Raw genomic sequence first — 21,516 nt, 5'->3', positions numbered from 1 at the left:
GATCATAGTTTGTTTATAGATTTTATATCTTCCATTGGAAGCCATGTGTGCCCAAATCTGCAAGTGAGCCCATTTCACAGAAATGGCTGGGAGTACAAAGAGAACCCAGGCAGGGCCTAATAACTTTATTCCCTATAAAATATGGTCAGCATTACTAGGATTTACATGATACCAGAACATTCTCTCATTTTAAGAATAATAGGTATTTAATAATGGCTGCAGATGCAAACAGTATTGCGCAAAAAAAAATGAAGTTGTGCCATCAAGTAGTTGGTCTTTCCCATGACACAACAAGCATTTTTCTTGTTAGTTTTTGTTTTCAGTTCCTGAGACTCATTACACCATAAAGAAGGAATGCAAGAATAAAGGACTGCTTTGCACTTTATCAATTTGTCGTGCTGTTCCTGGAAAAGTTTATGTTTGAACTTTGCCAAAAAGCAGTAACTATTTTATGGTTGGCACATTGAAAGATGATTGCAATTGTAATGTTCAGCTACTTTGACATTCTTTTACCATTTTGTTCAGATCAATTAATATAGCTTTGTCTTTCAGACTATCTGCTGTGATTGAATAGCACTAAGTAAATAATCTGCCTTAAAAATAGCTCCACCTTTTTCAGATATTAAATCTTTAATCTTGCATATATGATTCTAGAATAACGAGACGTCTCATATTTCCAAATTGTATCTGCCCCTTTGAATATTTGATATTTTAATATTTTTTCTAAGAATTTAATAACATATTTTTCTTTTGTCTGATTTTACCAAAATGCTTGTTTTTTATCTGACTTTGAAGACAATCCCAGGTTTTTCAATGGAATCAGTGTCTTTTGAAGATTAAAGTCATGATTAGAGTAAGTATGGGAGTGTATGATAATAGTGTAAGGCTATTTTGGGCAGTGTGAGTTACTTAAAGTGCTTTATTTTTCATAGTAAGAATCATAACCTGAAAAATGAAGTATGGTCATATAATCTTAGCATAAAATTTTCTGAGGAAGGAGAAATTTGAGTCTAACTTCAGAAGTGGGCAGCAGGACTGTGTTGGGATGCAGGGGTTTTGGATGATCTACTAGAAAGAGCAAAAACAAATAATACAGACAAAAAATGAGGAGAGGAAGGACAAGATTCGAGAAGAGAGGATAGAATTGGAAAAGTGGAGTTGTAAGGTCATTTTGAGTCCAAAATAGACTACTATTAGGCTAATATTAAAAAATCATCCCTTTAAAAAAGATTGTAAGATTTTAAAAATCCATATGTAATTCACAAATGTCTTGATTATCCACTATTTATAGCTTAAGATAAAATTGCTTTAGTGTTCAGTATCTATCCATCTATCTATGTATCCATCTATCTATATATCTATCTATCTGTCATTCTATCTATATCCCTATCACCTATCATCTAGCTAGCTAGCTAACTTAACATAAAATTGCTTTAGGGATCAGTATCTATCTATCATATATCATATATCTAGCTAGATAGTTTTACATAAATTGTTTTTAAGTTTCACTAACTATCTATCTATCTTTCAACCTATCCATCTATATACCCATTTAATTTATGGTGATAAGGATTGAATCTAAGATATCTCATTGATCTAACTAGGAAGTATCTTTTCAGTGGCTTGCTTCCTTGAACTGAAATTGGTGAAAACATGAGCACATGAATCACAAAAAGCTAAGACATACTTGTTTGTCCTCACTCCAGAGTACATGTAAGAAAATTTCATAGTAACTACTGGGGATTTTTGTTTGCCTCGTATTGTTCTGTTTATCATCGTATTGACCAGGTTAGTCATAACACTAGATCCCTCAAGTACTCTAAATCTCTCAAGTACACTTTAATATCTAACAGTTTATTTAGTCATTCACTCTCTCATATTTCCTGCTCAGGTACCATACAGGATATGTATATATATATATATAATATATATATATATATATATATATATGCAAATATATAAGTATTCAGAAGGAGAGGAAATGTTGAAGTCTGCTTGGGTCTCTATTTTGTGGATATTCTTGAGAAAAATAGCTATTCTGGAGGCCAGATGGTGGGCAGAGACTTGCTGCCTGCTAACCCATTTCCCTGCCCCTGGCTTTACTTGGATCTGCATAGTGCCAGTTCCCGGACTCTTTTGAGCCTTGCTTCACCTGTCTGTTATGATACACTACCTCTTACCAAAAGCCTCTCAAATGACCTGCTACCCTGGTTTACCACCTGTTGCTCATTACTGTAATCTCTGGACCTGATGTAGGCCTCCATGCATGTGCACACTGGCAGCTCATTCCAGATCCGCCTCTACATCTCCAGCACCTGTCTAACACCCAAGGATATCTTGTTTGGGGATAACTTGACACTGCCTCATCCTGTTTTTGAGTCAAGTCAGTTTTGACCAGAACTTTTTGAAAAGAATATGCTAAATCCCAGTTCATTCTGTCTCTCCTTACGGTATAAACATAGTAAGATTAAAGGATATGTATATGTTTATATATTGCCTTTAGGACACAGATATTATTGGTGTATATATATATTATTCTGTTAAGTTTGTGCTGAAATTTGTGTATGTGTGTTTTATACCTACATAAGAATTTAGCAGCTGGGGCTGGAGAGATATCTCAGCAGTTAAGAGAACTGTTTCCTGTTACAGAAGGCCCAGGTTTGATTCCTAACATGCATATGGCAGCTCACAATTGTCTGTAACTCCAGTCCCAGGAGAACCAAAATCTTTTGCCCTTTACTGTTCCCATGTGGTGCTCTACCATACATGCAGACAAAATACCCATATACATAAAATAAAAATGTAGTTAAAATTTTCAAAAAGAATATAGCTGTCATTTTGGATGCATCCCCATTTGTACTGACTGGGAAATCACTTTTGGAAATGTCTACACGGTAAAACAACAACAAAACAACTCATATCGGTATGGACCTATAATGCCTTCTAGCCAGCTTCAGTTGTTAAAGGTTTTTGAGCTGTATAACTGATAACTATGAAAAATTGATATGTTACTAGATGCTGATTTTCCCAGTTTCCTACCCTCATTTAACATTGATTCAGAAATATTGTTTTCTCCCTGACCCAAAAGACACTTTTATTAACATACGAATATTGATATAAACTACATGACCATCCAGGCAGGTTATTTCACTACTGCTACAGCGAATTTTCAGTTGAGCATATTTGCTTGCACTCCTCTTTCACATGTAATTATGCTAAATGCAACATGGATAAAATTATAAGAAGCATTTAGTTCATGTTTACAAGTAATAGGCAAATGGAGAACAGTAAGTGGATAATTCCATCAGGGAAAACTCACGGGGAAATGTCTTCAAAAAGACACTGAGAAAGATGAAAGAAATGTGGTGGTGGATGCCTGTTTGGGAATATGAAGTGTATAGTTTAGCAAGCAACAGAAGGCTGGGACTTGTTGCTCCAATCTAATTGTACCTTTATGACCCACCTCCGTACACCTCTGTGCATAACTCAACTTGACTTAAGTCTATATTAGTGGTTCTCATCCTGTGGGTCTCACCCCCACAAACCTTTTTCACTTGAGACAGTTGGAAAACACAAATATCTACATTGTGATTAATAAGAGCAGCAAAATGACAGTTATGAAGTAGCAATGAAATAATTTTTATGGTTGAGGGATAGCCACAACATGAGAAACGGTTAAAGTGTCAAAGTGGTAGGAAGGTTGAGAAGGACCGGTCTAGATAAACAGGGGATAATATATAGTAGGAAAGGTATTTTTTCTAATTCAACTTTAATTCAATGGGCAATGAACAGACCAGTGAAATTATCAGAGCTATGAATGAGAAGTATAAATATGACAACGAACTGAAGAGTTTACAAAGTAAACAATATGGGTTTGGTTAGGACCAAGCATATTTTGGAAGAGGCAACAAACAATAGAAAGGATAATGAACTAGATATCTACATATAAAAGGCTGACAATGACCATATGATACAAATTAATTGCATAGCTAATCACAGACAATGCCCAGAAGATCTCTTTTGAGAATGGGTTCAGTGTTCATGTGGATGTCCAAGCCAATAAGAACAGAAATATGATCATCTTCCTGATAGTCTCAATGGACTACAGCAAGATATGATAGAAAGCATGGCCTCTTATGACCCAAGACAAGGCATTTAGGAGGCCAATAATAGCACCTCATCCTGAGAGGGTGAACTCATACAAATGTCTTAGAAAACTTCCAGGGATTTCGTATTGGTTCATCAAGGTTACTTGCAGCAAATAAAATCAATGTTTTATATGTAGATTCTTACCACCATTTAAGTATGTTCTTTAAAAATACACAATTTCTGATTTGATAGGCCTGGGCATCAGTAATAATCTTTCTATTGTCCATTAACTTTATGAGAAAACTACACAATGATGAAACTGTTTTTGAGAGTTCAGTGAGTAAATGTTCAATCTCAGTCATGGAAACACACATGTTATAAACATTCTGTAGCTGTCAAATGCTCTCTCTGGAAAACACTTGGACTATGTCAAGTACTATATTTAATATTTAAAATATCAATTATTTATCACACATTTCTATGGGATAGAATAAGTAAATAGCAAATGGAAGTTAATAACTGTATCCACATTTAACTTGTGCAAGCAGGAGAGCATGAAACTATGATAGGTTTGTGAAAACAACACATAGGTATTTCATACAATTTTTCCAACAAGTCAATAAGGTATATTTTATTCATTTTTAATAATTATGTGGTAATTAAATCAATAAAAAAGAAAAGATACTAATTGTACAAAAGACTTTCTTCATAGTATTTTTGCATTTTCCAGTAACGTGTCCTCTATCATTGCATTTAAACAGCTATATTAAAATTTTTTTATTTCTCTTAATTATACATTTTAGATGGTTAGCATTACCAACTTTACAGGATCTAAGATTACCTAGAAACAAGCCTCCAGCCACTGTCTTAGTCAGTGCCATGAGCACGGCAACTTTCATAAAGGACAGAATTTAATTGGCGTGGCTCACTTACAGGTCAGAGGTTCAGTCTATTATCATCATGGTGGGACATGGTAGCATGCAGGCACACATGGTGCTGGAGGCGGTAGCTGAAAGTTCTACATCTGAATCCCCAAGACGCAGGAAGTGACCAAGCCGCTAGCAATTGCTCCAGCATCTGAGTCCTCAAAGACCTGCCCCTACCCCACCCCCAGTAACCCACTTCCTGCAACAGAGCCACACCCACCAGAGCAAGGTCACACCTCCTAATAGTGCCACTCCCTTGAGCCTATGGAGGCCATTTTCTTTCAAACCACTACAGTCATACTTTTGAGGGCTTGTCTTGATTAGGATAATTGAGATTGAGTAGGATAATTGAGATAGGAAGATTAACACTAAAACTGGGCATTATCATCCTCTAAACTTGAACCCTGCACTGAATACAAAAGAGAAAACCAGCTGAATACCAGCGTCTACCCTTCTTTGCTTTCTGCAGATGTAAAGTCAGCAGCAGACTTCTCAAATTCTTGCTGCCATGACTTAACCTGCCAAAACAGACTGTACCATCGGACTGTGAGTCTGAGTAAGCACTTTCTGTCTAAAATTGTGTGTCATGGTATTTTACCACGGCAAGAGGAAAAAGCAACTAATCTAGCATCTTTGATTTAAGATTTATTTTTTTATTTTTATTATGGGTATGCATAGTTGTCTGTCTGTAGATGTGTGCAGGTGCCTACAGAGGCCCGGGGTGTTGGGTTCCTGGTGCTGAAGTTACAAAGGGTTGTGAGTCTCCTAATATGGGTTCTGGAAATCAAACTCAGGTTCTCTGAAAGACAAGCAAGCATTCTGATTAAAAATTCTCAGTGAGATTGTATGCTAACTCTCCCCTGATCCATGCCTAAAATCCATATATGAGTGAGTACATACCATGTTTGTCTTTTTGTGATTATTTTACCTCACTCAGGATGGTTTCTTCTAGTGCCATCCATTTGCCTGCAAATATCAAGATTCCAGTGGTTTTTTTTTCCCGCTGAATAGTACCCATTGTATAAATGTATCACATATTCTCCATCCATTCCAGTTAAGGGGCATCTAGGTTGCTTCCAGGTTCTGGTTATTACAAATAATGCTGCTAAGAACATAGTGGAACAGACATCCTTGTTGTATGAATGTGCCTCTTTTATGTATATGTCTAAGAGTGGAATTGCTGGCTCTTGTGGTAGACTGATTCCAATTTTCCTGAGGAATCTCCATACTGATTTCCAAACTGACTGTATGAGTTGGTGTTGGCATTTCAGACAGATCGGTATGGGTCAGGTACTCTGGCACTCAGAAGCCACAGAATACTGAGTGTTACACAGCTCAGATGGAAAGGTATCCTGGAACTCGGAAGCCAAGGACTACCACAGGTTGTAGTAAGCTTAGCAGCTTACAGCCTTGCCTCAGGGAAATGCTTTCCCAGTGTATCTGCTCTGCTCTGCTCTGGCAGGAGAAAGTCTTCCATGTGGGGATGTTCACCCAGTGTAGCAGTTTTGCTCTGCAGGAGGTTTCTCAGGCAAAGTTGCTACAGTTCAGCTCTGCTGTGAGCAGAGAACAGAGAGCTTCTCCTCGGGAGTGTAACAACTCTGCTCTGCCAAGGGAAGGTTTCCCGGCAAAAGTGTCAAATCCCTGCTTGCTCTGCTCTGCCCAGGGTTGCCTCTGCTCCTCCACCACAGCAAAAGAAGATCTTCACCTGAAGCTCATCCAAGGGGTTTATTGGAAAGGAAGAATCCAGGAGAGTGGCTGCCCTCTGCCAGAGTAGCAGAGGACAGCCAGGTAGAGCAAACAGCCACAAGCTGATCAGACACAGGGTTTATATAGGGCTTCCAGGGTGGGGATTGGTCAGATTTTAGTGCTGAGCTCAGATTGGCTAGAGCTCTACTCGAGGATTGGTTGGGTCAGGTTTGGCTCTGGTTTCAGAGCCAAAGTGTGTTTCTTTCTCTGGTCCTTTTTAGCCCTTTGGCTCGAATTTTAGGGCCAGGGTGCATTTCTTTCACTGACTCTGATTCCAGGGACAAAGTGAGTTCTTTTGGCACTGGTTTCAGGGTCAGGGTACATTTCTTTAGTTTGGTTGCAGGGTCAAAGTGTGTTTCTTTGGCTCTGCTCAGGGTGTTTCTTTGGCTGGTCACTTTTCCTACAGTTGGCACTCCCACCAGCAGTGGAGGAGTGTTCCCCTCTCTTCACATCCTCTCCACCATAAATTGTCATTGGAGTTTTTGATTTTAGCCATTCTGACAGGAGTTGTTTTGATTTGCATTTCCCTAATGGCTACGGATGTTGAGCACTTTCTCAAGTATCTCTCAGCCATTTTAGATTCCTCTGTTGACTATTTTCTATTTAGGTCTGTACCTCACTTTTTAATTGTATCCTTTGGTGTTTTGGAGACTTGCATCTTGAGTTCTTTGTATATTTTGGAGATCAGTCCTCTGTCAGATATGGGGTTAGTGAATGTATTTTCCCATTCTGTGGGCTGCTTTTTAGCCTTGGTGACTGCTTATCAGTTTCAGGAGGTCCCTTTTATTAATTGTCAATCTCAGTGTCTGTGCTACTGGTGTTATGTTCAGGAAGCAGTCTCCTGTACCAATTCGTTCAAGAGTACCTCCCACATTCTCTTCTAAGAGGTTCAGTGTGGCTGGATTTATGTTGAGGTATTTGATCCATTTGGACTTAAATTTTGTGTATGGCAGTAGACGTGGACCTATCTGCAGCCTTCTACCTGCCAATATCCAGTTATGCCAGCACTATTTGTTGAAGATACTTTCTTTTTCCATTGTATAATTTTAGCTTCTTTGTCAAAAATCAAGTATTCATAGGTGTGTGGGTTAATATCAGGATTTTCAATTTGATTTCATTAGTCAACCTGTCTATTTTTGTGTCAATATCAAGCTATTTTCAGGACTATAGCTCTAAAATAGAGCTTGACGTCAGGGATGGTGATGCCTCTGGAAGTTCCTTTATTGTACAGGGTTGTTTGGGCTATCTTGGGTCTTTTGTTTTTCCATATAAAGTTGATTATTGTTCTTTCAAGATCTGTGAAGAATTGTGCCAGTATTTTGATGGGGATTGTGTTGAATCTGTAGATTGCTTTTGGCAAGATTGCCATTTTTAATATATTGTTCCTACCTATCCAAGATCATAGGAGATCTTTCCGTTTTCTGTTATCTTCTTTAATTTCTTTCTTTAAGGACTCCAAGTTCTTGCTATACTGGACTTTCACTTGTTTGGTTAGTGTTATTCCCAGATATTTAATTTTGTTTGGGGCTATTGTAAAGGGTGATGTTTCTCTGATTTCTTTCTCAACCCACTTATCGTCTGTATAAAATAGGGCTACTGATTTTTGAGTTAATCTTGTATCCTGCCACTTTGCTGAAGGTATTTATCAGCTATAGGAGTTCCCTTCTGAAGTTTTTTTGGTCACTTATGTAAACAATCATATAATCTGCAAATAGTGAATACTTGACTTCTTTCTTTCCAATTTGTATCCCCTTGATCTCCCTTTGTTGTCTTATTGCTGTAGCTGGAACTTCAAGTACATACAATATTGAAGAGATATGGAGAGAGTGGATAGCTTTGTCTTGTTCCTCATTTGAGAGGAATTGCATTAGTTTCTCTCCATTTAGTTTGATGTTAGCCATTGGTTTACTGTATACTGCTTTTATTATGTTCAGGTATGTTCCTGTTATCCCTGATATCTCCACAACCTTTATCATAAAGGGGTGTTGGATATTTGTCAAAGGCTTTCTCTGCATGGAGTGAGATGATCATGTGTTTTTTCCTTTGCAGTTTGTTTATATGGTGAATTACACTGATAGATTTTTGTATGTTGAATCATCCTTGTATCCCTGGAATGAAGCCTGCTTAATCATGGTAGATGATTTTTATGATGTGTTCTTGGATTAGATTTGTTAGTATTTTATTGAGTATTTTTACTTCAGTGTTCATGAGGGAAATGGGTCTGTAATTCTCTTTCTTATTTGTATCTTTGTGTGACTTGGGTACCAAGGTAATTGTAGCCAGGTATAAAGAGTTTGGCAAAGAAATTCCTGCTTCTATTGTGTGGAACACTTTGAAGAGTATTGGAATTAGGTCTTCTTTGAATTTCTGGTAGAATTCTGCACTGAATCCATCTGGGCCTGGGCTTTTTTTTGGCTGGGAGACTTTTAATGACTGCTTCTACTTAATTAGGGGATATAGGACTGTTTAGATTGCTTATCTGTTCTTGATTTAGTTTTGACAAGTGATATCTATCCAGGAAATTGTCCATTTCCTTTAAATTTTTTAATTTTGTGGAGTATAGGTTTTCAAAGTAGGCATGGATCAGGAGAGTGCAGGCCTACAATCCCACTGCCAGAGTCTGTGAAGCAGTAAGGATGCTAAGAGAGATATGCATGGTACCCTAGAGAAGGGGAAGGGGACAGGATCACATGAGTGGACTGGGAGCATGGAGGTGGGGACAGGGAGCTGGGGAAAAGTGAGGGGGAGAAGAGGAGGGGAGAAGAATACATGGGGGAACAGGAAGACTGCATTGGGGGAAGAATAGAGGAGAGCAGGATGGGAGATACTATAATAGAGGGAGCCATTATGGGTTTGAGGAGAGATCGAACACTAGTGAGATTTCCAGTGATCTACAAGGATGACACCAACTGGCAAACTAAGCAATAATGGAGAGACTACCTGAAATACCCATCCCTGATAATGAGTTTGAGGACTACCTTATACGCCACCCTAGAACCTTCATCCAGTGACTGAAGCAGAGGCATACACCCACAGCTAAACATTGAACTGAATTCCTGGAACCCAGTGACAGAGAGGGAGGAATGATGAGCAAAGGGGTCAAAACTGGGCTGGTGAAGACCACAGAAACTGCTGACCTGAACAAGGGGGAGCTCTTGGACCCTCAACTGATGGCTGAGAGTCCAGCATGGGACTGATCCAGACTCCCTGAATGTGGGTGTCAGTGAGGAGGCCTGGACAAGCTATGGGGGCCTTGGGCAGTAGATCAGTTTTTATCCCTGGCATACAAAAGGACTTTGAGTTCCCCTCCCACAGTGAGGGAAGCTCTCTCAGCCTGGACTCCTGGAGAAGGGCCTAGGACCCACCATGAACAAAATGACAGACTCTGGATATCTCCATGGAAGGCCTCACCCTCCTTGGAGAACGGCATAGGGATTGGGAGGGGTGGGTGTGGGGCAGGGGAGGAAGTGAGTAAGAGGGAGCTGGGATTGACAGATGAAGCAAGCTTGTTGCTAATTTAAATTTTAAAAATTATAAAAAATAAAAAAGAAAGATAATAAAAAATTCTCATTCTGGCTATGGGGTCACATGCATTTTCATATGTTCAGTAACTCATAGTTAGATGTGTGCATTGTGAATGAGATATTTTACAGTGTGTTTTTAAAGTTTCATTGTCTTCTTTATTTAAAATGGATTGAGGGGGTTTCCAGGGTAATGTGTTTTATTTTGATATTTCACACCATATATCTCTGTTGGGGAAGTCTAGTTGACTAAGGGCTCTGAAGATTTTTATTTAAGCCTCAGTTAATTTCTACTCTTTCATGTAAGAAACAATCCTGGAATTTTGAATTTAGAAAACAACTATAATACTTTACAAATTAATTTATAGGAATTGATATATTTCTAATATAGTGTTGTCACCTAGAATGTGCTATAATTTGCTTCATTAACATAGATGTTACATTTAATCCTAGAGTGACACGTTTTCTCAAAAAATATGACTCATGACCACAGTTACCCTTGTGTTGTTTTATTGTGATTAGCAGAAAGTCTCTAATTAGCTAATTGAAATTTGGGACACAGCATAATTATGGTTTTCGTTTATAAAGAACATTTCCCATCATTCAAAGCATCCCGCCCACATGTCTTAAGGAGATACTTACACAGGACAATGGGATATTTTTCAGCTGTGAGAGAAACTGAGTTTTTAATGTATCACTCAGCTTTATATATGAAGTAAGGCACAGCAATTAACATTTTATTATCTTTAACTATTGCATAGGACCCAGAAATGTTTAAATGAATTTTTAAGAATTAAATAGAGGGCTGGAGAGATGGCTCAGCCGTTAAAGGCTAGGCTCACAACCAAAAATATAAGAATTAAATAGAATGATAATATAAATACTATAAAAAGTCCTAGAAACCACCCAAGTGATTTTTCAATCCACAAATAACTTCAGTGAATATGAAACTAAATAAAATTAGGATGTGACTTTACTAACATAATCTTATTAACAGAGGATTACAATATAATTTGAGACTGTCTACTTCATTAGTTTTATTTTCAAAGGACAATATTTCAGGTACAATTCAGCATGTCAAGTTGAGTCATCTTAAATGAATTTTTTTTCAAATTGTATTCCTAATCACGTTTTATACTGTGTATTTGTCCACATGGTTATTTAAATCCAAACATTCCTTTAGCATGTTTTAGACCTCTCATTTATAAAGATGTCCATGGTCTTATTTAGCTGAAATTAATTATCTCATATAACATCTTTTCTTCAGTATGTCCTATGAAACATACAAATACAATATCACTATCATAAAAGCAATACAGTCCTTAAATGGGATATTTAGTCTTATTGCTTACATTTGCAATATGTATTAATGGGTAATTTTCCAGGTTATGGGTCACAAACTTTTTCCATGCTCAACATTTTGTAGTCTATATTAGGTACTCTTAATGTGATGTTGTTAAACTTTTTCAACATTAAAATAAATGTTGAAAGGTTTTTTCATAATTTTTTATTTTATTATCTTAATTTTAAATAGATTGTTTCACATGTCAATCCCAGTTCCCTCTCCCTCCCCTCCTCCTGCACCCCCCCACCATCCCCTCCAGCCTCCCAACCTATTGCCAATTCCTTCCACATAAGGGATATCTAGAGTCTCTCATTTCACTCAGGGCAGGGTCCACGCACTCCCCTAAGAGTCCAGGCTGAGAGAGCTTCCCTCTTTGTGTTATGGACACATAAAGTCCGTTTGTATGCCAGAGATAAACACTGATCCACTGCCCAGGGCCCCATAGGTTGCCCAGGCCTCCTCACTGACTCTCACATTCAGGGAGTCTGGATCAGTCCCATGCTGGCCTCCCAGCTGTCAGTCTGGGGTCCAAGAGCTCTCCCCTGTTCAGATCAGCTGTCTCTGTTGGTTTTGCCAGCCTATTCTTTGCCAATTTGCTCATCGCTTCTCTCTCTCTGTCACTGGGTTCCTTGGGTTCAGCTCAGTGTTTAACTGTGGGTGTTTGCCTCTGCTTCCATCAGTCACTGGATGAAGGCTCCAGGATGGTTATAGACATCAAGTTCATTATCAGGAATGGGCATTCGAGGTGGTCTCTCCACTATTGCTTAGCTTGCCAGTTAGTGTCATCCCTTTAGATTACTAGGGGTCTCACTGGTGCCTGATCTGCCTTCTAACCTATGAAAGTTTTATTTTGTTCATTTTACTGTGATTTATTTCTATATTACACCCAAAGCCAGCTTGGATATTTTTAGCTCCATAAAGTTCATATTACTTTTCAAAAAAATTTCATGTGTGTAATCATAAGTGTTTTTTATAATATCTCCAGTAGTAGACATACTAGACTGGATTCTACATAAAAGCTCTGTCCATATTCTTGAAATCATTTATCATGAAAAATTATTTATTCTAAGAAGACAAACTGTTTTGCTGATATTATGCTTAATAACCTTCAATTTTCAAATATTAGTATCATCCAGTTGAATAATTCAAGTCGTTTTGCATTCAAATTTTCTTTAAAATATTTACTACCATTTTTTCTGATAGACCTTGTACATAGACATAGTTATACCAATGACTGCATGGTTTACAGAATGAATTCTCGGCTGAACATAAATTCCGTTTTAAAACTCAAGTGTTGTGTATAGTATGTGGAGTATGATTCACTCTTCTATGTAGAGGTCAAAGTTTAATTAGTGTTTTTGCAATAGACTTATGTGCATTTCCTATAGAGCCACAGAAGAAACATATGCACATAAGTGCAACATGAAAGAAAAGTCACTACCCACAGCTGCTCCAGTCTCTGGCGAACTATTCAGAGAAGGCTCCAGTTTCATTTGGTTCCTATGAAACACATGCTGCTCATTTATTGTACATGTGCTTCAGTGAACTTTGACAAATTGGATCTAAAAAGCTACAGGTGTTCTTCATTTTAATTCACACTTAGTAGCCATCCATAGAACTCAAGTATGTGTCCTTCCACAATCTAATGAAGAAGACATTTATCTATCATTAACGTGTGAGTTTCTATCTACTTTCAGTTAAGGTCTCTTGGTCTATCACTCTACTGTGCATATTTAACACTTTACATAGTTTTCTGGTAAATAATTCAAATCCCTTTGAAAAACTGTCTTTATTAGCTTCTGGTAGCTCTAAAACTGTTCTAACCCCAATGTCTTCTATAAATTCATTAGTATTTGGCATATAGCTTTATCTCAGACAGTGATATACCGAAGCAGTTTTTAAAAAATTATTTTAAAGTAATCCATAGGTGACTTAATGTAAAAATAAAGAAAAAGCTCAGTCAGGGCTGTTTTAGAAGATATTATTAATTTGTGTTACAGACATTTACATGCAAACAACAGGAAAAACCTAAAAAAGTATTCTCCATGCATGTAATTTGCAGATATTAGAGACAATTATCTGGGCTTTGATTTATTTTGGGGGGGTAGTGGGGTTTTGAGACATAGTTTCTCTGTAGCTTTGGAGCCCATCCTGGCACTTGCTCTGTAGACCAGGCTGACCTCGAACTCACAAAGTTCTCCCTGCTTCTGCCTGTCCAGTAGTGGCATTAAAGGAGGGACCCAACACTGCCTGGCTTGATCTGGTCTTTTAATCAAGCTGTATATTTTTCTTTATTTTCATTCACTATATTAAAAAGTATATCGAGTCAGTACTTTCCAGATACTGTTTTCTGTCTTTCATGAGCACAAAAACCCTGCTGGATCTCATCCATTTTCAGTGATGAGTGCTTAGCTGAAACTTAGACCTCTTAGACTTCTCATCTATTGTTTCTGCTGTATTTGTAGCTCTCCATAGACATGTTGACTGGAGTTGTAGATGGCATGTTTTTTTAAATTTCCTTCTCATAAAAAACAGTAGGCACATTTCCCACTTATTCTGAGACTGCTTGTAAGAATAAAAGATTTCATTTCTTGGCTAGTGCATTCTATATGAACTAATTTTTAGGGTGCTTTTGTAAATAATCTTGTATGAATTTTATGTAGCATATAAATTATAATTACATTATACTAATATAGAAAAGGTTTTATACTAATATATTATGTATGATATAATTAATATAGTTGTTGATGTCTTAATATACATATATAAAACATCTAATTAATATTTAAAATCATGCATCAAGGTAACTCAATTCCTTAATATTCACTTTTATTAGCCATCACATTTTCTGAACGTATATTTCGGCAGAAATAAGCACAAAGTATAGTTTCTATCACAGAAGTACAATAATGAATACTATTTTTTATGATTTTGACTGTGAAAAATTCAATTAAGCACATTGTTACTCAGAGAAAAAGGAATTAAATTTTTTCTTTTAAAAAATCTCTTGTTTGCTTCAACCTTGTTAATCTCTTTAAATTCTACCAGTTCTTCTCCTGTATAATCAGCCCTTGGGAATGAAGCAAAGGCTGTCCAATGTCATTTACACAGAAGTTTCTGTTGATACCACAGCAGCGTGTCACTCATCATTTTAAAAGCTTGAAGCACACTGTGTGGTTTTATTTCCATTTTTATACATTTCTAGGCAGAAACTCTTCAAAACTGTTTGTGTTGAGTGTAAACCGACTGGGCAAACACTCTGATTCTCTTTATTGTGTATTTCTGAACAATAGAGGAGCACAACCTCTTCCTGGTGGTGTGCAAACACAGTCAGGCTGGAAAGATTCTCTACAACTTGCTATGTGAACTTGCACTTTGAAAACGTCCTTTCATTTTTGCAAACTGAAGATCGTGGTACAGATGAAATAGCTTCAGGTTTTCTCAGAGTGCTACTGTGTGCTGAAGCAAGGCTGAGCGATCATTGCAGTGTCAAGGGTTACTGTTCAGCTGTTCGGGCTCAGGAGATGATATCTCCACACTCATAAAACAGAGGATACAAAACACAGGGGCGTGCATGCAAGTACAGATCACGGTGACAGCCTTGGAAGACATCCACAAGACACATCAGCACCCTGGTGGCCAAAACAACACTATCAAATTAACATTTACAGCTTTTGTTCAAAAATGAAATCTAGTATGTAGGGAAAGTGCACACTGAAACTCGTCCACTAAGACAATAATAATTTTATATTTGGCTTACTCCAAAAAAGTATGGAGGACCTCAAAAAACTTGTATGATGTTGTTTCCTTACATATTTTAGATACATAATATTTATTCTATACAAAACAAATAACTATCTTATATGAGCATTTTCTGCAACTGTCCAAAACAAAAAACAAACAAACAAACAAAAAAACGGTCGATCCAATTAGAGAGGCACAGCATGGGAAGCATGAAGATTTCCTTTGCCCAGTTCAATTCAGAAGCAAGAGGGGTAATTTTGGCTCCTGGGATCTGAAAACAGTTGCAATCTTTGGTACAAATTTTACATGGTGGTTTCTTCCCACTCCAGCTCAACATCACCTACAGAAGATAATAAGATGCCAATGACTATTAAAGTTAACAAAAGGTTTGAATCCTTTTTTTTATTTTTTAGTTTATAATATAATTGCATCTTCTCCCTCTTCCATACCCTCTGTATAAACCCTCCCATATACCCTTTCTTGTTCCTTTTAAAATCCGTGGCCTCTTTATCCCCTCACTAATTGCTGCTGATTTTCAATAGCAAAATGTGACCAAGACAGGAAGGCTCTTATCCCAACTTAGATAACATACATGATGTAGGCACTATGCTAGCTTCTATGGCATTTTTAAACTGCAGTCATTATAAAGTTGATAGTCTGCAGTAGACAGGAATTTAGTGAATTGGGTGTGCAGTATGTCTGCTTACCTTCCATGGCATCCAACGAGTCCATCTTCTGGAGCGTGGAGTAGTTAACAAAGCAAACAGGCTGATGATTTCCTTTGTTTGATAAAAGATCCAGAATGCACTGGTGTAAGAAGATATACTGTGCCTAGACAACAAAGGAAGAAAGTTTAAACAAATGGCTGGGTGGGGATTTTTCTTATAAAGGAGGTTATATTGTTACTGTGAAAGATGAACCAAGTTTGACAAATGTGAATTATCTAAGTTAGAAACAGAATATGATGTAGTTTATAAATGGCTTTCTCCAATTTCCATCACAAGATTTGCTAAGCTCACATAGCTTCATATTGGTTTAAGAGGTTGTTTTATGAAATATTTGCCATTAAGTGACAAGTATTAATATATATTTTCTTGCTGTATGAAAAGTGGCAAATACTAATGAATATATGTAAGCTTTCTTTTTCATGTTAGACATAATTCAGTAATTTCCACTTATTTAAAGATAACCTTTTAAAAACATGATGCTAGGACATTTGCCTAGCTCGATGTCAAAGACCTGTTCTCAATTTGTGAATATTAAGTTAGCTGCTATTGAAGTGTCTTAACAATGTAAGTTCTGGGAAAAGACTTCCAATGTTCTATATGCATGTCAATATTGAACTAGTACCATCTACATGGTTAATACTAATGGTAACATGTTTACATTGCTGGGAATTTTTTCAGACTATGAAAATATAATATTATTTAAAAACCATCCTTACTCATGCCTTTACAACACACCTGCCTGTAAAGGAATATCATGTTTTACTTAAACATATATATGTAATTGATTATAAGAAAATTTGTAAGAAATGTCATTTTAAGTGGTTATATTCATACACATTAGTACAATGCTTTTAAACCCTTTTGGGAATTTTCCAATTGAAACTGTCTTCTGGGATAGCTTGTCATTATTAGCAATACTTATTTCTTTTTGGTCTCCCAAACCTTTCCAATAATGCTTCATCACTAGAAAGGTACCTCTATGAGAGCAGAACTCTTTGATACGCAGTGCTAAATTCCAATTGGCAATAACAATGCCTGGCACACAGCAATTGCATGATAAACATTTGTTTATTTCATCTCGGCTAATTTTCACAACTACCCAATCTTTACCATTTAGGGAAGATGAAATTTAGAGAGCATGCAAAAGTCATTAGAGATTGAGTTTGTATTCAAGTTTTGTACTCACCACTGATCAAATTACAGCATTTGAGTTTGTCGGGACATTAAATGTAGTCAGAAAATAACAATTCTACTGAACTTTTCAGTATGCTCCTTGCCACAATAACTATGTTTTCTCAAATTCACTGTATGCAGCGAATAACATTATCGACAGAAATCAACTCAATTCTTTAAGCATTACCTACACTTAGGAATTCTGATACCTTTCAAAAACACATTTGATATTTGAGGCTTTGGACTGTTGGGACCTCATCTCCTCCATTGGAAAGAAAGACAGGAGTAAACTCTGCCAGGAGAGCAAGCCGAGCTCTGTGTGATAGTTCTGTGAGTTCCAAGATCCTTCTGGCATCATGTTATTGCCACGGAGGCTGTGGAACGTCATGGAAACTACGGTTTCTACCTTAAACAACAGTACTACCTTAACACTGCATGTCTTTTTCTGGTGCTTAATTCCCTGGTTCCAGAAATAATAGAACTTGTGCTGGGAGACTTAAAGGACATAAAATACATGGCAAAAGTATGATCAGTTATTTTTCTTCTACCACATGAGTTTATGCCAGCTACCTTCCAAGAGAACCCGGAGCAGGACAGAGACTAATCCAAATGAACCCTTAATCAAAGCATCAATCGTATTTTAATTTAGTAACACTTCAGAGCCTTCTCTTGGAAGGCTATTCGGATCTCTTTCTCCTAGTTATTATCTGTATCCCTTTGGTGTCTTTCAGCAGCAGGATGGTGCTGGGTTTCCTGCCTTCCCACTCTTGTGTTGTTACTGTAGTATGTGCTGAGACAGGAACATTCCTCATAGAAGCTGAAATCACTCCTCAGTGAAACAGAAGAAAATAAGCCATGACTCTTCAGCAAGACAACCCCAGTTTATAATGGCCAGACACTTTTTTATTACAGAGAAAAGCTAGATAGGGCATAACATCAGCGAACTAAGACAGACGACAGGGCTCCAGAGCACTTGTTTTTCTGCAAGGAGGGAATGCAGAGATATCTTGCAGGACACGTACTGCATCCTGGATGTGATTCTCGGTGCTTTAGACGTTTGCTTTTATTTAACGCTGATAACACGCCTGTGTAAATGGGGCAAATGATAAAGCTCAGTAAAGAAAAAAATCTCAAAGACTCAGAGACAAAACTCAGCAGAGCTCGAGTCTGGACTCAATTCTGACTTTGAAACCTTGAACACACCATTCCCCTATCCAACCTGATAGATCTTGCTCCAGCTGGCTAACATATATGCTACAAGAAGTTTATAATATATAACATATATCAAGTACTAAACTGGGCATATTTATTAATTGGTGTTCTGGAGCACATTATTTACAAATGCCACTTTTACAACGTTGCAAAGCCTGGTAAGTGATTCATCCTTTATTATTTGAAGATGGAATCTGGACTCTAGGAAACAATCAGTTTCACTCTGTCTTATACAAGAGAGCCAACCAATAATTCTGTTAGTGCTATTAGATGTCAGTGTTTATCCTTAAGCATGTGAGAAGAAAATGTGAACTTTCCTTTTGCCCTTATATATTTTTAACTAAAATTAAGAAGAAAATGGAAATTTTATAATGGCTATTGAGTTGGATTGATACTGGAATCCTTATTTAGACCCCAGAATAGGGAGCAGACATCTGTTTTGCAGGGTCTACTACAGAATGCAATGTGGTCTTTTATCATGCCAACATGAATGGGGGAGGGCTCAGAAGGTCCCACCACTAGTTCAAGAGCTGTAGACAGTCAGTGGCTGCAGAAGGAGGGACAGCCAGTTTACTTTAGGATTGCCAAAGATTATTAGTCAGTCCTAAACCCATGTACACACAGGCAACACTAACTGCTCTTAACTGCTTAGGCATTTTCCCTTAAAAAGTATAACTAACCCTAAATATGCTCAACAAATTTTGCCCCCATGTAGTTTCTTTTAAGAAAGCATGCAACAATATGTAGCCCAAACAGATATCACAAGCTTTAAAGAAGTGTTCCTTACTTATTCTTCCATGTTTTCCATTTTCTCACTTTGCTATGTTTCATAATTTACACACATAATTTGTGAGGAATAAATAATTGGTGTTGGAGTTAAATGCTAAAATTTTCCCAATAAAATTGAACATCTGTAGTCTATGGTATCATATTCCTAAAAGAAGTAATGTAACATGGGATGGCATCATAGATTTGTAGTCCAAAAATACTGAGAGGCTTCACAAGTGTGAAAAACGCTACAAAAGAGACACTATTTGTTATTACCGATGCACAGGAAATTAAGGGCTCTAAGAAATCCCACATTCAGAAGATGATTTCTTTCTTATGTACAGTACCAGCTCGGCTTTCTCAGATTTTAATAAGTTTTGTGCCACTTGTGTTTCAGTGTATACTTTGGAAAAATTAATGTGACAAGTTTTGCATTTATTGGTAGACAATCACAAGTCCAGTGAAAAGCAACAGACAGGAGCAACATATATTTTAGGTAAAGAGATGAAAGTTTGAATTTTTGTTCTCATCCCTTGGAATATCACTTCCCTCTGGGAACTTCTGCTTCTTTGATGGTAAAGTAGAGCATAGTAAGATCTAGATTGTTGCTTGGTTTCCTGGCCCCTGATTTACCAAAAGACTACATAAGACAATATGTAAAGGATCTGATATGTTACTAGGAGCCCAGTAGACATTGGATAACTGTTGGTCTCATTTCCATTATGCCTTATACTTTATTAACAAAGAAATATATGTGTAATCCAAACTAATAGAAATTCCTAGTTCTTTAGCTGATAACACACTACAATAATCATTAGTACTAATATAAAACAGAGATAAATTTGGACAAATTAAATACACAGAAACTCATTAAAGTCAATATTTTAGTCAGTTTTTTCCAACTACAGCTTTTAGCACATTTAAAATAGATTGCTTTGAATTTAAGCTCCACACTCTTCAAAGTTGCTAAGTATTAAATACTAATCTGTGCTGCAAATTGATTTCTACACACCCGCAAGTAACAATTAATTAGGATGAACAGTCAGTGGCAATACTCCATCATGTTCTCCCATAACCTATACCCATTCCCCAGCACTTATAAATATAGGGAAACGTTCTCAAATGCAGGATATTGCACAAAGATGATCCCATGTAGGGATTCTAGAGCTGACACCCACAAATTGAGTGTGAGCTCTGATAGCTTACCAGGTTCTGCACCATACACATTCTCTCACTCCTTAGCTCAGCCACCAGTCCATATACATCCACAAAGTCATGGTCATTTATATGTTGCGTTAAGTGGTCCAGTGCAATGAACACCCCAGTTCTTCCAACCCCAGCGCTGCAAGGAGGATGAGAGCAAAGGCTAAGCAAGGAATGTTGAGAGTGATGACAGCAGCGAAGTATGGTACAGCTATATCCTGAGAAGTTTCTTTTTCTTAGCTGGAGGTAGATTTTTTTCAAATCTGGAGAGTCTCTGACTATTGACTTTATCAAAATTATCTTTAGACATAGAAGATGCTTTGCCGCATTACTTTTTATCAGAAATATGCACACATGGCAAGTGATGGGCATGATTTTTAAATGATTCAGGGGCCTCTGAGAAGGATCATCCAGCCAATAGATTACAAAAGTAAATCATGTACTGAGGGAGATTTTTTATAAAGTTTTTCTTAATCAAATTAACATTTTTTCATTTATTTTACATACTGACCATTTTCTCCTCCCTCCTCTCCTGTTACCCCAACACACTCCCATCCACAGCCCTCCCCATCCACTCCTTCTCCATCTCCATTAAGAAAGGACCAGGCTTCCCATGGGCTTGAGCAAAGCATGGCACATCAAGTTGAGGTAGGACCAAGATTTAATTTTACTTTGTGACACATTAACTATTCACTCAGCTTCCCTCTGTCACATAGATGTTTAGAAAGATATATACTGGTTTATCATAACCAATAAAATGCTTGGAAATTATAAGCTGAAATGGATCTAAATCTACCTTCTCCATGAAAATAAAATACCATCATGATTATAACAAGGTTTCATCAGATTTAAGACCATCGCAGGCATGTGACAGGCTCTACTGTCATCTTACTTACCTACAGTGTACAACCATAGGAGTAGTGTCGTGTGCTCTGCTTGCTCGCACCAACTTCACAAAGTGAATCATAGGGGTGGTATTTTCTGGAACCCCATGCTCAGGCCAACCAGTGAAGTTACACTGTCGGACAGTCATGCAATCTCCATGCTAGTCAAGGTGGCAG

The 21,516-nt window shown here is 37.3% G+C and overlaps 1 protein-coding gene across 1 annotated transcript in view; it reads right to left on the bottom strand.

The window, feature by feature from the left end:
- Positions 1-14,468: 14,468 nt before the first annotated feature.
- Positions 14,469-21,516, bottom strand: part of Ptprq (protein tyrosine phosphatase receptor type Q) — a 172,112-nt gene continuing 165,064 nt past the window's right edge. Inside the window, exons 42-45 of the mRNA XM_005068049.2 lie at positions 21,352-21,500; positions 20,459-20,594; positions 16,079-16,202; positions 14,469-15,711 (exon numbers count right to left, since the gene is read on the bottom strand). Of these exons, the coding sequence (XP_005068106.2) occupies positions 15,674-15,711; positions 16,079-16,202; positions 20,459-20,594; positions 21,352-21,500 (447 nt within the window). The 3' untranslated portion in view covers positions 14,469-15,673. The remainder of the gene's footprint in view (positions 15,712-16,078; positions 16,203-20,458; positions 20,595-21,351; positions 21,501-21,516) is intronic.

Source organism: Mesocricetus auratus, unplaced genomic scaffold, assembly GCF_017639785.1.
Source record: "Mesocricetus auratus isolate SY011 unplaced genomic scaffold, BCM_Maur_2.0 Super-Scaffold_100011, whole genome shotgun sequence".
NCBI lineage: Eukaryota > Metazoa > Chordata > Mammalia > Rodentia > Cricetidae > Mesocricetus > Mesocricetus auratus.
This window is presented reverse-complemented; position numbering and strand designations above follow the sequence as displayed.